At 36.5% G+C, this 16,649-nt stretch overlaps 1 protein-coding gene across 1 annotated transcript in view; it reads right to left on the minus strand.

Annotated features, from left to right (window-relative positions):
* The window catches only part of PKHD1 (PKHD1 ciliary IPT domain containing fibrocystin/polyductin), a 440,427-nt gene that overhangs the window by 120,669 nt on the left and 303,109 nt on the right, over positions 1 to 16,649 (minus strand). Inside the window, exons 55-59 of the mRNA XM_090282575.1 lie at positions 11,532 to 11,686; positions 9,996 to 10,148; positions 3,703 to 4,581; positions 2,841 to 3,009; positions 1,105 to 1,262 (exon numbers count right to left, since the gene is read on the minus strand). Of these exons, the coding sequence (XP_090138701.1) occupies positions 1,105 to 1,262; positions 2,841 to 3,009; positions 3,703 to 4,581; positions 9,996 to 10,148; positions 11,532 to 11,686 (1,514 nt within the window). The remainder of the gene's footprint in view (positions 1 to 1,104; positions 1,263 to 2,840; positions 3,010 to 3,702; positions 4,582 to 9,995; positions 10,149 to 11,531; positions 11,687 to 16,649) is intronic.

Genomic DNA, 16,649 nt, shown 5'->3' on the forward strand with positions numbered 1-16,649 from the left:
CCTTAGACTTTGCAGCAAGATTAGGAAGAAAGAAGCAGATCTGAGGATATAATCCTGGAACATTCATACAGACAAAACTTGAAAAAGGAAAGAAAGACTAGAAGTCTGAAGAATCAACCCTGGCATAAGAAAAAAATTGGAGCAAATTCTTTAGATTTACCTGAAGCAGGTCCCACTTGAACTCAAACAAAAACTTGGTGTCTCATTGTTTGTAGCTGTAGGAGGACAATAATCCCTCTGGGGTTTAGCTATAAAAATTGATAGCTAAACAGACTTTGGTTGTAAAGGCAAGAAGAAGAAAGAATTTTGATCATAGCCCCCTCCCAATCTCTCAGATTCAATTAGAAAATGGAGAAGAGGAAGGCAAACAGCATGCCATATACTCCACCAGCCTCTCCAGATTAAGAGCCCGTAAATCCTGATGGAAGAGAAAGGGAGCTCTTCTGTCTTCTGACCCTATGGCTGACATTGTGAAACACTTAACACTAAGTGCTAACAGGAAACTAAAGAGCAACACAAACAAATGAACTAAATAGGCAAAGACTAGAATAGTAGTCAGTAGGGGGGAGGGGGGAGGGAGAGAAGGGGGATAAGTAAGGGAAGGGTCTAGTCAAGGAACGTATATGAATGACTCATGGACATGGACAATGGGGAGGGATATAATTGTGGGAGAAGGGATGGGCTGGGAGGGGGGAGCAAAAGGGGGAAATGGGACAACTGTAATTGAATAACCAAAAAATAAAATTAAAAAAAATAAAATAAAATAAAAAGAAAAAAAAAGTCACTAAGTGCTGCTTCAGGCCCAGTGACCAAGCTACTGAGAGTATTTTTCTCCTCACCTGTGCACAGAGCTAGTGTTGGGGATCTGTACCTTTGACACAGACACAGGCAATCTCATGGAGGCCACAACAGTGAACACAACACCTCTTAACCACTCAACATTCCTGTGATGCAGGTGAGCTGAGCAGCATATTAACATGGGCTCCAACTCTAGAACACAGGTGGTCTCCAGGATATTTTGTTCTCACTAGACAACACAGCCAAACCAGCTCCTTCATGTGCATGCTCCATCTACTGGGGGCATTCAGTTCAGTTATAACCAACCTGTGTTGAAGAAGGATCCGGTCCATTCTGCCTCAGTTTTAGGAAATACAGAAACTGGTGGAGGTAGACCCAGGGCTCTCCCATCCAGATCCTTAAAGAGATATTTTCTTGGACTTTCACATTCCCACTCAGGGCAGCCCAGTGTTCCTAAATCTTTCCTGTAAAGATAGATAGAAAATAACTCTCATTTCATGATAAGCAACAAAAAAGAAAACATATTGATGTCACTGATATGATGAAAAATAAATTCAATAGGATTTTATTATTAATAGTATGTTACATACTCATAGATATTAAATAAAACTCTATCGAAAAGGCTATTTCCTTATCATATGGTCAAGAAGAAAAGCATTATTGTTACCTGAATACTTTGGATATATAATCTTTACATAGATTGCTAATTTTCTAAGCAGTAAGATACAATAAAATGTTTCTAACTCTAAAATCTACTGAAAATAATGGAATCATATCATGATGGAACTTTGGAGTCTTGCATTATTTTAAAATTATCAGTTATATTTGCTCTATATGCAAACAAGGTAAAAACAAAAATTCTCATTTAACAAATATCTATTGAAAACCTACTATTTATAGATTGGAGAGTACAATGATGGAAAATATAGACATGGCTCCTATACTTTCAGAATTTAGAGTCAGGTGGAGTATATAAATAAGTAATAGGCAATTATAACACTGAATTATGAAAAATTATGAAGAAATTATACTCTAATGCTTTTAGGTATCATTAGTAGTTAATGTTAAATATTTATTGCATACCTACCATATGTTAACTATTAATAGCACAAAGAATCATATCCTGGTATCAATTAGCTTTATAACTATTTCATCCCATAGATAATACATGAACATAATAAAAATTGGACAGTAGAAGAAAAAGAGTAAAACAACCTAAATTGCATACCTAATCATGTTTAGGTACCAAAAGTGGTTTAGGAATGGATGTCTTAAAGAGATAGGTGTTGGGCCAGAAACATAAACTTTCCAATTGGGGTAGTTTTTCTTGGTTCTTTTCTTGCAACTAGAGTTTTCCCCAATGTTCTAGGGAAGAAAAAGCAGCCCATTTTCCTTGCTCCTGATTTCCCCTCTCCCCTTTATGTCAGAAACAATGCTTTATCTAGTTTTCAGATTCTTAAATAAAACTTTCAGATCATGTGTTCAAGAATAGTAGTTACACCTTGTCTGAGTGCCAGTATCTGTCTAAGCCACATGGCTCAGTTCAGAGAGATTCCTGACCACAAACATGGTCTCCTTCTCCCCACCAGTCCCTGCACAAAGGCTCCTAAGCTTCCTTCTGAACACTAGTGACACCATACTCTATAGAATATTCAAGAATTAGGCCAAAATTTTTCCAGTGGTTGAAAACATCCTAAATTACTCTCTCTGATAAAGACAACATGATAAAAGAATATCAATAAAAATTGCACTACATCATTTCTGCCCCTTTTGTTAGCCAAAGAAAGTCACATGGCAGAGTCCAGATTCAAGAGAGAGAAATAGCTTCTGCCTCTTTAATAAGAGTGATTGCAAAAATCATATATCAAAGCACATGAACATAGAAGTAAAGAATGGGGACCATTCAATTAATCTGACATACCTTTCCAGAAGGACTTACTTTTATTTCCATTGATTTTATTCTTCTTAAAGCACATTTAAGGATTTGAAGAATTGCCAAATACTTCCTAGAAGTACCCTGTTATAAATGCTAAAACTGGTACCTGGTTTGTAAAGGAAAAAAGTAGAACTTGTTTTTATCTTTGATCTTTAGCATTTTGGTCCTCTCTGCTGTTATGGGGTGAATGATTCCAGTGTTCTCTGCATTGGGCAGAATGCAGACATCAAGGTCACCATTATAGCAACTCTTTACAAAACTAGAAAAGGTGACATCTGAAAAAAAAAATTAGGATGTTATAACATTATATCAAGAAAACTACCAACCATAAATATAGACTACACAACTAAAATAATATCTTTTCTACTATATGTCCAGGAGTTAACTTAAGCTGTCTAGGGTAGTTCCAGGAGTTTATGTAAACCTTGACTTAAATATGAGTAATTCTTCAAGACATGAGTTTTTGTGTGCAAAATAGAAGAGTACTTCAACATACTAATGTCTTAAGAGCAATACCTTTTATCACAGGTTTGATCAAAATCCAAAGGGAGTAATGACAATATCACAAGAGACCTAATAGAAGATTACTGCATAGGTAGTGGTGTAATTTTGATTTTATTCCTGACTGCCCCACCAATTAATAAACAACCTCCATTAGACACAATTTCTGTATCCATGTTTCCTTCTTTGTATAACAGGAAAAAAATAACACCTACCTAAGAAAAATTTATATAATCAAATGAAAGGCTATATAAACTCTTCAATATGTATAAAGCAGTAACCTTTTAAAGAAATTACTCACTGACTATAATTCATCATTGTAGTTATTAATTCCCAGTATTGGTCAATTGTACAATAAGCACTAGAGTATGCTGTACCCTTTTGTTGATATAATTTCAGAATGCTATTAAAAATTCTATGCACAGATGTATAGAACTACGTTGTTTGGGTAAGCTCAAACATCTTACCTTGAAGTTTCATGATTCCAGAAATTGAATGATCACTTCTCACTTTGTGCCATGGTTCCTGAGGCCACCGATTTGGTTCTGAGGTGAATACAGGCCACAGAATACCAACTCGACCCCCTCTTGGATTGGAAGGAGCTCGGTATGCTAATGTCAAGTTGGCAGAGGAAGGCTTAACCCTGTCCTGAATGCAATCAAAAGAGGAGCTAGTGGCCACAATGACTGAATTCCTAAGTATGATCTGCACATTTGCAATGGTATGCTGTGAAACAGAAGACACGTATACTGTTGCCAGGAGACCAACAGCATTGTCCACCAGAGTGACATTCTCTATGTCCACGCTGTTTTCCACATGTAGCATGGCACCATAGTCAAAGTTCTTGAAAGCCAAAAAGCCGGAGACTCTAGTACAGTTGCCAAGTTCACTCTCCTTATAGAGATGAAGACCGTGAAGGCTTGAGTGAGCCACATTGTCAGACCAAAGAGCTTCAAGAGGGGAACACCTCTGGCCTTGGATGTGAAAGCCAAGTCTCTCTGACCCTGCAACAACATTACCACGGAGGTTGATGTTCTTTGCCTTGTTCACTTTGATTCCTGCCACCCAAATGGTGGCCCACACTGACTGTGTTGTCAGAACCACAAGGTTATTAGAGAGGGAATAGTCATGACCCTCCAAGTCAATGCCATGGCCAACTGTGCTAAATACTATATTTTGATTTAAAATGATCCCATGACTGGCAACCGCATGAATGCCCCCACCGCAGCTTTGGTGCAGAGTAGAAGATATGATCCAGGATCCTAATGATGCATTACTGAACTCAATGGCGGCAAATGAGGGTGACCCAAAGTTCTGAATTTCCACATTTAAAAGCTGAAGGATTCCTGCAAACACAATGCAAATTGTCAGGTACTTTTTCCTTCCCCGCAAAAGGCAGACAGATGGTCCATTTACTGGCACCAGAATATGCAAATTTTCACTAAAATTTAATCATTTATTCTTAACAGTAACACAATATCTCATGCCAGTGAGTCTCCCTAACAAAATATGAATTTTTAATATATGACATTAATGCCTAGAAAAGTTTCCTGTAAGGTTTGAAGAGGGTGATGATCGGATGGGGAAAGAGGAAAGCTTAGAGAAAGCAGATGGGCGCTGGAGATGGATGCACCAAGCTCAAGTGTCCTGAGAGTCTGCCTGCAGGGCTGGGTCAAGGAGCTGGGTACGAATGAAGGGACTGTGGATTCCTGGGCACTCACTTTCAAGTCCTGTCTCCCTCTCTGTTTCTCAGTGACCCCATGTGAAAAGGCCATAGCCATCCCCACAATGTATGAAAAAAATGTGAGATCCGACTCTATAAAATATTTTAAACATTTCCTAAGAGTATGATACAAGTGAAAAATGTGATATTCAATACATGCCTCTTGATTAATACATGAAAGAGGAAATAACATTTTAATATCACTTTAAAATTCAATAAAATTCTGTATTTTTATTTTAGACACACTATATTCTCTTTTTCATAATTAGATTTTTGGCACCTTTTATATCAGAAGAGGTTACTGAATTATTTAGTCTTAATGGCAATTTTATTTGAACTATTCTAAGTAAATGTTATTAAAACACAGTATAAAATAAATCCATAGAGTGATTTTAAAATATAGTGAGCACTAATACATCAGTGTGTATACACTTGATAAAATAGATAGTAACATGATTAAAGGGGAAAATGAGGTAAATTTAGCACTCATTATGTACCAGCAGGCACTTTTCTGTTACAAATATACAGAGGTGGGCAAAAATAGACTTACAGTTGTTCATATGGAAAGTACAATAATTCATAAATAATAATACAAAAAGTGAACTCTGTGTTTCACATAATAACAACTGTAAACCTACTTTTGCCAACCCCATGTATATAGAAGTTTCCTGACATCAGACATAACGGCTACAGAAAAAGAATAATAAAAATTCAGGAAAAGATAAGATTCAAGTGATCATTAAATTATCTATAGTTTCAAAGCAGACTTCACAATTTATATATTAATTGTTTTATATATGTTTACATATATGTATCTTAGACATATCACAATTCATGTATATATATGGCTCATAATATATAATGATATAACCTCTTTAAATTTTCATAAAACTGCTCTGAGGTAAGTACAGTTAGTATCCCTATTTTATAGATAAGAAAATTGAGGCAGAGAAGGGTAACACACTAGGACCTGAATACAGAGGTATAGATGGAGAGGCTGTACCATTAACCCCATGCACGCACATGGGGGAGAGCAGAGGACATAGTGGAATAAAAGGAGGAATTTTACATTGAGAGTCAGGTGACTGGGCTGTAGCTACGTGCCAATATTAATCATGTGTCCTTAGCTAGGTTAGTTGTCAACTTGGTCCCTCTCTTAAAAAAATATTTTAAATAGCACTGCCAAAGATAAACTACAAATTACTTCTCTCATTAAAAATGGAGGGACCTATAGTGTTTTAGTAATAGTATTTAGAGGTCAAAAGTAGTCCAATCTAAACCCTCTACTTTCCCTATTCTCTTTCACAGATGAGAGACTAGAACCCTTGCAAATCAGCTGCTGTGAAGAACCAAGCTCTTGGGAGGAGAGATAAAGTGTCTTTCTTCATGTCCAGACAGACAATAGGATCCCAATTTATCTTAATTCTCATATGACACTGACTGAAAAGACACTGCTAGATGGTATGAACATAGTCATAGAATGATGAAACAGCCTAAAGCTATTTGCCTGGAGCTATCACTTTTGATGTCATTTAGTGTCCCTCACCAATAACGCACAGCTGAAAGGGCTAGCAGACCTGTCTCCACACGGCACTTTGGCACAAAGGACACCAAAGGCTAGTGTGAGCCCACACATGAGTACCTCATTTTGTAGAAGGGAAAGTGGTTCAAGAATCTCAGTCAAAGCAATGTATCAATATTATTTTAATTAGTGTTTTTAATTTCACAATTGATAGTCTTAAATTGTACAAGACTGAAAACTAATTAATAGTATGTACATACAATGCTTATGCATTTAGACAGAGAATCAAGCAATGCTTCTGTTCATAACTATTTTCCTATTTTTCCTTTTGAAAATCACAATTCTGAGTACAAGTTGATGGATATGGCTGATCAGGAGGAGGAAAGTGAGAGAGATCTCCTATTTAAAAGCAGGATTTTTAGTTCTGGTCTGCTTTTCTGCCCCAGAACCATTGAACACCTGTTGCGGCACCCTTGCAGATCTTGCCTAATCCACTCTGGAGTATGTTACAGAACAATAGGAAGGTTGGTTTATTTTTAAACATGTATTTAACACATTTAATCCTGATAAAAAAACTCTGAAGAAGGTTCCATAATTATTCTCATTTTACAGTTGATGAGAGTGAGACCCAGGAGGATTTGGTAATTTATCTAAAGTCACATAGTTAATCACAAATCAGGGTTCAGAGCTAAACAGTTTGGCTCCAGAATCTATTCATTTAAGTCACTCCAAAGGACTTGTTTTACTGTTAGTGAAACTGAGGCTCAAAAGAGTTAAGAAACTTGTTCACAGTCACACACCTAGCAAGTGGTAGAGCCAAAATTTGATCCCAATCAGCTGGATTTCACAGCCTCTTCACCACCACTACAGCTGTGAATGAGTTCAACCCTGGAGAGGCCAAGAATGGGACTTTATAAACAACTAGCTCAGAGCTGAGGGCAAGAGGGAAGCAATTGATGGTTTACAAACAGACTCACACTTAGGAGTGATGATTCATTCTGCTTTTGCTTCTTTGTACTGTAATAATAAGAGCAGGGGGGTTAGGTTTGAGTGTGAGTTTTGCCTGTCACTTTCTGTAAGTCACTAAACCTAGTCAAGTATTTCATCCTTAATTATAACACAGAGGCAAGAAGAGTATTTTTATGGGAATTAAAACACTTAACACAGTCTCTGGCACAGACTAAGGGGTTAATAAATCATCAGTGCCCAGACTGGTGTGGCTCAGTTGATTGGAGCATCATTCTGTAACTGAAAGGTTGTGAGTTTGTTTCCTGGTCAGGGTACATATCTAGGTTGTGGGTTCCATCCCCAGTGCAGGCACATATGGGAGGCAACCAATTGATGTTTCTCTACCACAGCAATGTTTCTCTCTCTCCCTTCCTCTCTGTCTTAAAACAATGTAAGAGAAATGTCCTCTGGTAAGGATTAAAAAAAATTTTTAATAAATAAATGATTTTTGATGATAATCTTTGTAGGTGATTGTCAAAAAAGACTCTGACTAAAACTTGTAAAAAAACTGAATTTTGCAGCTCTATATAAATAATCTTTTAAAAGATGTCAAAGCAAATCTCTCATTAAAATTTGCATAAGGTATTCTATATCTGATAGGTCAATACATTTTTTGGCCAAAACATCATTACACATTTTGTAGTCCCTGAAATGAGAAGGTTTTTAATACAATGTGGGGACCTGGATTGAATTCTGAGACAGTCAAAGGACACTAATGGAAAAGCTGGTGGATATGAATAATGTCCAAAGTTCAGTTAATAATAAAGCACCAATGTTAATTATTTTGGTTTTGACAAATGTACTAGAGTTATTTCAGATATTAACAGTAAGAGTAACTGGATGAAAGGTATACAGGAACTCTCCATACTACCTTTGCAATTTTTCTATAAATCCAAAATGTTTACAAAATTAAAAGTTCAGTTAACAAGGGCTTCAGAATCAAGATCAAATTTGAATGTTACTTCTGCCACTTTCTAGCTGGATGACTTTTCTAATTCTTTATTTATTTTATTCACTGACATGTATTGAGCATCTAATATACATATAGCAGTAACCATACTTGAAAAAACCAATCTTATCCTCACGAGTTTAGAAGCTCATGAAAGAATTTTACAAATATGCAGGCAGTTTTATTATAGATTCTGTTTCCTCATCAATAACAATGCCTCTCTCACGGGGATGTTAGGATGAATTGAGATAAAATAGTCATGAAAACCAGCATAGTTCCTGATCGAGAAGAAGCATTTAATATAGGTTCTCTCCTTTCCCTTGAGGATTATTTTTAAAATTCTGGATCAATCAGCAATGCCAGAGGCACAGGTCCAAGTCAGTCTTGCTGTTGGTTCACGTCTGGCTTGGCGCTCAACCCTAAGAATCGGCCATGTGTTCTGTTCCTGTGACATGCTGCAGCTTGGCTGGCAGTTTATGCTAAAAGAGGCCCTGCCTTGCTCTCCCTCCCTAATTCTCCAAGTTCATCAACTTCAAAATAATTTCATTTCTAGAAGACCAGGACTCAGCCTTTGTCTCAGTCTTCTTGAGCAGAATGTCTCATCTCAACGATATTGGTATTTTGGACCAGATAATCCTTTTTTGTGTGAGTCTGTCCTATACACATTGTAGGGTATTTAGCATTTATATTTACCCACTAGATGCCAGAACAGCCTCCCTCCCCACCAAAGTTGTAACAAGCAAAAATGTCTTCAGATATCACCAAATGTCCTTTGGGGTGGTGGGGAGAAGCAAAATCACTTCTTTTGAGAATTGATGGAGTGATAGCTTATGGAAAGAATACTTATTCTATGGATCAGAAATTCCAACAAAAGGTGTTCCATGCTCAGTATGTTTGGGAAGTGGTTAGATCCTGTATTCCAGGCTTTCTCAGAGCCTTTATTGTATTCATGTGCACAGGGACTCTAAGACCTATAGTGATAGCCTTTCCCAAATTTATTTGACTATGAAACAACTTTGGAATAATATTTAAGGAATTCAAATTTAAAAAATAAGGTACTAATCAAATAATTGTATGGCATTCCAAGAGCTAAAACTTGAAAGAAACAGAAAGAATGAACTGATCCTTAAAGCAATCTGGAATATGGAAATCATTTCTATTTAAATTTACACTATTAATTTATAGCATGAGCTGAGGCCTACCATCAGATATAGCATGCTACTGGGAAAGAGTAATAGAAATTCAGGAAAGAGATAAAACTCAAATGGTCGTTAAATCATCTATAATTTCAAAGCAGAGGAAATTTCACATCTGCTGAAGATGTTTTCTTTGAGGTATAAATGTGCATATGTGCTGATCGCTAGTATATTATTTTAACATCACACTGATAATTAAGCACAGATTACCACCGAAAATTCATAGCTTCTCAGAGCACACAGGAGCAATCTAACTTGAACATTTTGTTTTATAAAAGAAAGGTCTCACAGTTGGAATTTCTGAGTGGCTCAGATGAATAGGCTCCAGTTGGTAATGTTTAGTAACTTAAAATTTCCTTTACCTGAAAATTCTTCTCTGCCGGACTTCCTGAAGGACCCCACAAGTAGTCTCCCCATACAGGATGTATCAGGCTGGATTTGTATATTTCGGGTCAAAAGTCCAACCTCAGCAGCCAAGCGAATGTATCGGCCATCCTCCATGACATGCATGCTTCCTGGGGCAAAAGGAGTTGGGGAAGGAAAACCTATAAAAACATATTTCAGAAACTGCCAGCTGGGACCCAGTGAACCTGCCAAATGTAAACCCTCCTTTCCCCCCAGTCGTCCTAACCAACTTTAAGGTCTGCTTTTCCTCAGGCATTCTCCACAATGTCGGCTGGGAAATGAAAAGCCTGTTTACTTGTGTCTTTTTGGGATCGAGGGACAGTGCTTGAGCAAGAATTCATTTCTCCTCAGTAACTGTGGGCACTGGGACAGGTGATTGGTACAGGGATGTCAGGGCAGACCTGTCCAGTTGGTGGGGTCCCCACCTCCTTTCTTAAATCCATCAGTGTGAGACTCAGTGGTTGTACATTATCTATGGACTTCTTTCATGGGAGTGGGGAATCCCAGAGCAATGAGGCAATGACAGGACCAAAGCACCAATGTGTGAGAGCAAATTGACAAAGAGCAGCAGTAGCGTCTTCCCATGGAGGGTCTCAAGCTTGCTACCGCCTGAAGGAGCCTCCTTGGTGGTGGCAGCTGGAAAGTCAAGTGTTGGATTGTTTCACTGCCCTCCACATACATTTCACCTGGCGCTTTACTGGCAAGGATTGCTGAAGAGTTCTCTCTTCTCGGTCACTTTTTAAAAAAAAGAAACTATCTTCGGAACTATGGTTTAAATATAGTTTAGATATAGTCCTATTGAAAACATGTATTTCCCTCTCACAAATCAGAGACAAAAAACATATCCCCTAACCCCTCTCTTTCCATATTTTATGACTTATACCTATATTTCCTGTGTTAGACGTATCTAGTACATTGAAGCAGGAAGCTTATGGTTATGGTTATTTATTATTTTTGCGCAATCTATTTTGACTGTGTGCAGTGTATAAAAATGTTCAGCACATTTTTTTTTGAGAAAAGGCATTTGGCTTTTTAAATTTTTTTGGTAGCAGTAGTAGTCAGTACATAAAATGAACTTTATGTCAGAAAATATACATTCCTAAGTATGGATAAAGAAGTCATTATTTACAATTACTACATTCTAAGTAACTGTGTAATTCAGAGTGTCAAGAAATGAACTGGAAACTCAGCTCCCACGAGATTTATTCTGGCCTAGCCATGAACATGTCCAGTGACCTTGAACAAGAGCCATAACCACTTTTGCTTCTAGATTTGCCATTATAAATAAAAGTTTAAATGTTTTTCACATCAAAATATTTTTAATTAGGCAATAATTTTAATGAAAGGGCAGAGATAAAGCCTTCTAGGATGATTCTGAGGCAGCAGTAAGGTACTGTCCATTTCCTCTGAACGGTGATCAGACCTAAGGTCCCAGGCTGAACATGTTCCTCCTGGCTCATTCACTTCCCTTAACCAACAAAGCAAAGCCTTACCAATGTGCCGGTGTTTGAGCCGTTCCTGGATCCTGACGTGGTGGCCCTTAACTTCTTTCACAGTAAGGACCTCTGCTTCATGAGGCTCATAAGAAGAGGAGCTAAGGACAATTTTGTCTTGGGCTCGCCAGTCCACTGTGTCCTGTACTATAATTCTGTAACAGCATGAAAATGGTATCAAGTACACTAACAGTATAACACAGATCGCCTACTTAACTCCACATGGAGAAGGCAATGTACTACAACCAAGAATTCCCACCAGGGACATTAAAGAGTCAAGACAGAGACAAGACTTTTGCAAAAAGTTTAATGCTAACAGAGTTAAACTTCTGGCTTACGTGTATAGAATACAGAAATAGCAAAGATATTCTGTGCCCAGGAGGTTCAAGAAAAGGAATAAGGAAGAGTAAAATTTCCAAAGTTGATGCATTCTTTCTTAAAATGGAAATCTTCCTCCTTATTGGCAAACAGTTAAATAATGAAAGTATTTCAGAAAAGATTATTTCTTAACTTTTCTGAAGACCTTTAATACAATTTTAAGACAATTTATTGTCATTCATTAAGGCTCATACTTTTACCCTGAGAAGTCACTTAAATTTCTCTGTCCTATCTTCATTTGAAAAATGAAGCTTCCCTCCAACATCCCAATTTTATTGTAGGGATGAAGGTATATACTCCTTCAGTGCGTTATGTTCCAAGCATTGTGTTTTCACACAATATAAAACAATGAGGGCTTTATTCATTTTTGTTTTCTTAACTCACATTTAATAAAATGTTTATTCAGTCTTTCACTGCCGCCTAGCTTTTCCTAATGAATATGTCTGTTTTATTCTCAATTCACATTCATTACTAACTTCAATGGCATATATTTATTTTAATTACCTGACTCTTTTGCTAATGTCTACATTTTAACAAGTTTTGACAGTAAATGTTCATCCAGGTAGGAAGTTCATATGGAGGCCACTCAATTGTACATATATTTATTGAGCAAGTGGTGTGCACTAGACACCATAGTAGGTGCTAGAGACATAATGGTAAATAAAACATATGTCATTTGCACTTAAAAAATGACAACTTAGACTATAACTAGTAGACATCTTTCAAGAGTCTCCTGTGTGGGTGGGGAATTCACAGAGGTCTAGTATATAGTATCGACACCCAAAACAGAAAAAAATTAAAAGGGGCCATCTATGGGACAATGGTATGAATCTATTATGAACCAAAGATTGTAATTAATTCAAATCTGTGCACTTGAGGTTAGAGAACGAGAATCAGAGACAGAGTAAAAGACTTGTCGACTGATGCAATTTTAATGAAAGAATTTAGTCTTACCTTTGTTCCTACCATGCTATCACATCCTAGAAAACTCAGAGTTAGAGAATACTAGAGCAACTACTAACTTCTAAAGGCAAATAAACTAAGATTCAAAGAGATTAAGTAACAAAACTTATGAACAGATAAATGAATGGAGTTACCATTTGAATTAAGACAAAAGACTCCTGATCAAGCGCAAGTGCTTTTAATTAAATAACATTCCCCCACCTGCCTGACAGTTCTTAACCTCCTAAATGATAATAAAAAGCAATACTGCCACATTTCATAATAATATCATGATAATCCACGAAATTACAAAAAGTATATAAGCCATACAGTGGAATACCATTCAGTCATTAAAAATTACATTACTCTGTTCATTATGAGTTGATTTTTAAAAACAGGATATAAAGCAATACACACCATTTATTTTGAACAAAAATAATACATGCACAGAAAACAGAACATAGGAAAGCTGCTCATAGAAATATCAACTTACTTATGAATGGTGGAGTTATTGGTAATGTTCACTCAAATCTACATTTTCCAGCTTATATTGTAGTAAAATATGTATTTAAAAAATGAAAATAAGGCTATGGGTTTAAAGTCACACCCAAGTCAAATTACCAGTACAATTAAAATTGATCCTTTCCCTCAGGAATTTCAAGATAATCTTTTTATTACTCTTTATATTGTTGAAGAAAGTTTTTCAGACACTAGATCACCATAATGTTCTGAAAAGATCCTTGTGAATATTTAGTTGAAATTCACTCCCTATGGAGCACAAGAGATTTTTAGGGCTGTGAAACTATTCTGTACGATTCTCTCAGGATGGATACATGTCATTATTAATTGTCAAAACACATAGAATATGCAACTCAAAAAGAAAACTTTAATGTAATCTAAAAAATAGGACTTCATCCCTTAACTCTTACATAAGTCCTCTAAACCAGCCAAAGGAATCTGCTCACTCTCCCAAGAAATAGCAATGTGTTTCTCAGGTTTCACATAAAATATCACAACCTCTACTCGAGTCTACTCATTCATAAAAACTGACTGAAGAGGTTTTGCCTTCCAAAAGTCATTCCATGGGAATCTAACCCCCACTTCTGTTCCAACATAAATTGACATAGTAGATACTTATGCCTTGCAACTGATTTTATACTCTTGTCTTCTGTGGCTATTCAACTTTGATATTAATCTTGAATGAAATATGACTACTTATCAATGTAAACCTTATAGCACACAGCAATTTTCTAGGTTAAAATAAAAAGGAATTATTGAAATTATTAGTCCAAACTTTATATTGAAAATATAATTTAAATTAAGCTGAACTTTTCCATTAAGTCTTCTGAAACATTACAAGCTCATGATCATTTATTTCTCCCCCATATTCCTGAAGCCTTGGGATTCTATAATTTTTAAGGACCATACACAAATTGCAAGGGAACACGGGCCTTTCCACGTTATTGTTCATGTGGCAACAGTGGTACTTCAGAGAAAACTGTGGTCTCAGAATCACTAACAGGTGGCACTAGTGGTCAATTATTAGTTTCCTTAAATTCCAATATCCACTCTTTCTGCATGCAGGATTCTACCTTCATGGTTACCTTTCTATCATATGAAGAAATTCTAGCTCAAGGATTTCTTGAATCCCAGCTGTATTCCATACATCTTATTAATACTAATAAGAGTCCTATAGCTAAAGGGGAGATGAGAGGCCTGCTTGTTGTTGTGAGCAGAACACACTTAAAACAATAAACAAAAAAGTTAAAAGAGCTTTTTGCAACCTATCAGACCTAAATAAAAACCATATGAGAAGAAAGAAGAAACTAGTAATGATCACTGCAGAAGTCTCCCAAAAGATAACTTTTTAAAAATAAAGACAAAATATCAGCACAGTTTCCTTTATTTTGGCCTTAATATTTTATCAAGTTTTGAGGAAATGTAATACTTCTGGTCAAAAGTATAATTACAAAGAATGAAAAATATGCTTCTGAATTTGATTTTAAGGTTTTCAAAACCATGTATAAGGCATTCATATGTAAACACCTACAGCTTAAGTGAATTTGTTAACTGAACTTTGGGGAGGTCTTAATGACAATAGCTGCACTTCGCCATATGTTCAGAGTGTCCAGATGTTGATAGTGATGATGACAATACGAATAAACATCGTGAATGTCAACTATTTGTCTACCTGACTCCATATTCAAATACTTGAACTATGAGATTTTTCCAGAAAAGGTCCAGCCATTGTTAATATAACGAGAATGGTTTACATGAAATAGATGTAACCTAGCAGTTGAAGAGAGTGGACTGGAATGTGCATGTGTGAATAATGACAACATCATTGTAGTATTCAGTGGAGACAGTAGATGCTGTTGAGTGAGCATATGTACTGTGTGGTTGTCGCACTCAAAATGACTGAGCAAGTAGAACAATGAATCTGTATCAGATTTTACATTAAGCTTGAACATTCCTCTGCAGAAACTATTCAGATGATTCAGAAGGGCACAGCTATGGGCAACTGGTGACTGGCAGCTTGATCATGACAATGCATCTTGTGTAGAGTTTTTGGTGAAACATCAAATCACCCAGGTGACTCAGTCCCACTACACCCAGATTTGGTGCCCTGCAAATTTTGGCTTTTCCCAAAACTAAAATCACCTTTGAAAGGGAAGAGATTTTGATGAGATTCAGGAAAATATGACAGGGCAGCTAATGGTGACTGGGAGAACTGCGTGAATCCCAAGGTGCCTACTTTGAAGGAAACTGAGGTGTCATTTTCCTATGCACAATGTTTATTGCATCTTCTATCTTCTTCAATAAATGTCCCTTTCATATTATATGGCTGGATACCTTCTGGACAGACTTTGTATTTTATGAAGAACCTTAGAGTAAAATATTCAAAGGAAAAATTTCATGTCAATTTTATAAACACAAACACATTTCTTATACTACCAACCAAAGCAAGCTTAGCCAGATATTTGAAAACAAATTTGTTATATGTTATTATATAAATATTTCTAAATTAAATTACTCCTCTGTTGCTTGCTTCAGTTGATTTTTGGGGAGATTAGTGAACAAAAATGTTGGGTTTTTTGGATTTCAGCTAAGAAAGGCTATTCTTAGATTAAAAATATTGGGGTTTTTTTGTTTTTGTTTTTTACTCATTGCAAATATTAAGTAAATAATTTGCTGTTAGTCTTTTAAGGTGATTATGATTTTTAATTATGAAGTCTGCTTTTTATAAAATTATTTATTTATTTGTTTGTTTATTCATTTTTAGAGAGAGGGGAAAGGAGAAAGAGAGGGAGAAAAACATCACTGTGTGGTTGCCTCTTACTCGCGCCCCCAACTGGGGACCTGACGTGCAACCTAGTTATGTGCCCTGACTGGGAATCGAACCAGTGACACTTGGCTCACAGGCCAACACTCAATACACTGAGTCACAACAGCCAGGGCTTAAGGTGATCATGATTTCTTATGGTTACTTTATCAATTGACCCTATAGGAAAGGTTTTAGATTTTTATCCTGGTCATTGGAAGACTTTAAACAAGGAAGGGTCTGATTATGTTTTAATCTGATTTACACTGTGTAAAGAATTGGCTGTTGGGGACAACAAATGTGTGGAAACAGAGAGACTAACTGTTAAGTCATTGCAATAATTTTGCAATCTTTCAGGTGACAGATGCTGAGGCCTTAGATTAGATGGAGGAGGAAAGAGGTCATTAAATTTGTGTTGCAGAAAAGGCAACATAATTTGCTGAAGGATTAGGTGAAAGAGAAGGAGAAGAGTCAAA

This window comes from Furipterus horrens, unplaced genomic scaffold (genome assembly GCF_987537825.1).
Source record: "Furipterus horrens unplaced genomic scaffold, mFurHor1.1.pri manual_scaffold_6, whole genome shotgun sequence".
Classification (NCBI taxonomy): Eukaryota; Metazoa; Chordata; class Mammalia; order Chiroptera; family Furipteridae; genus Furipterus; species Furipterus horrens.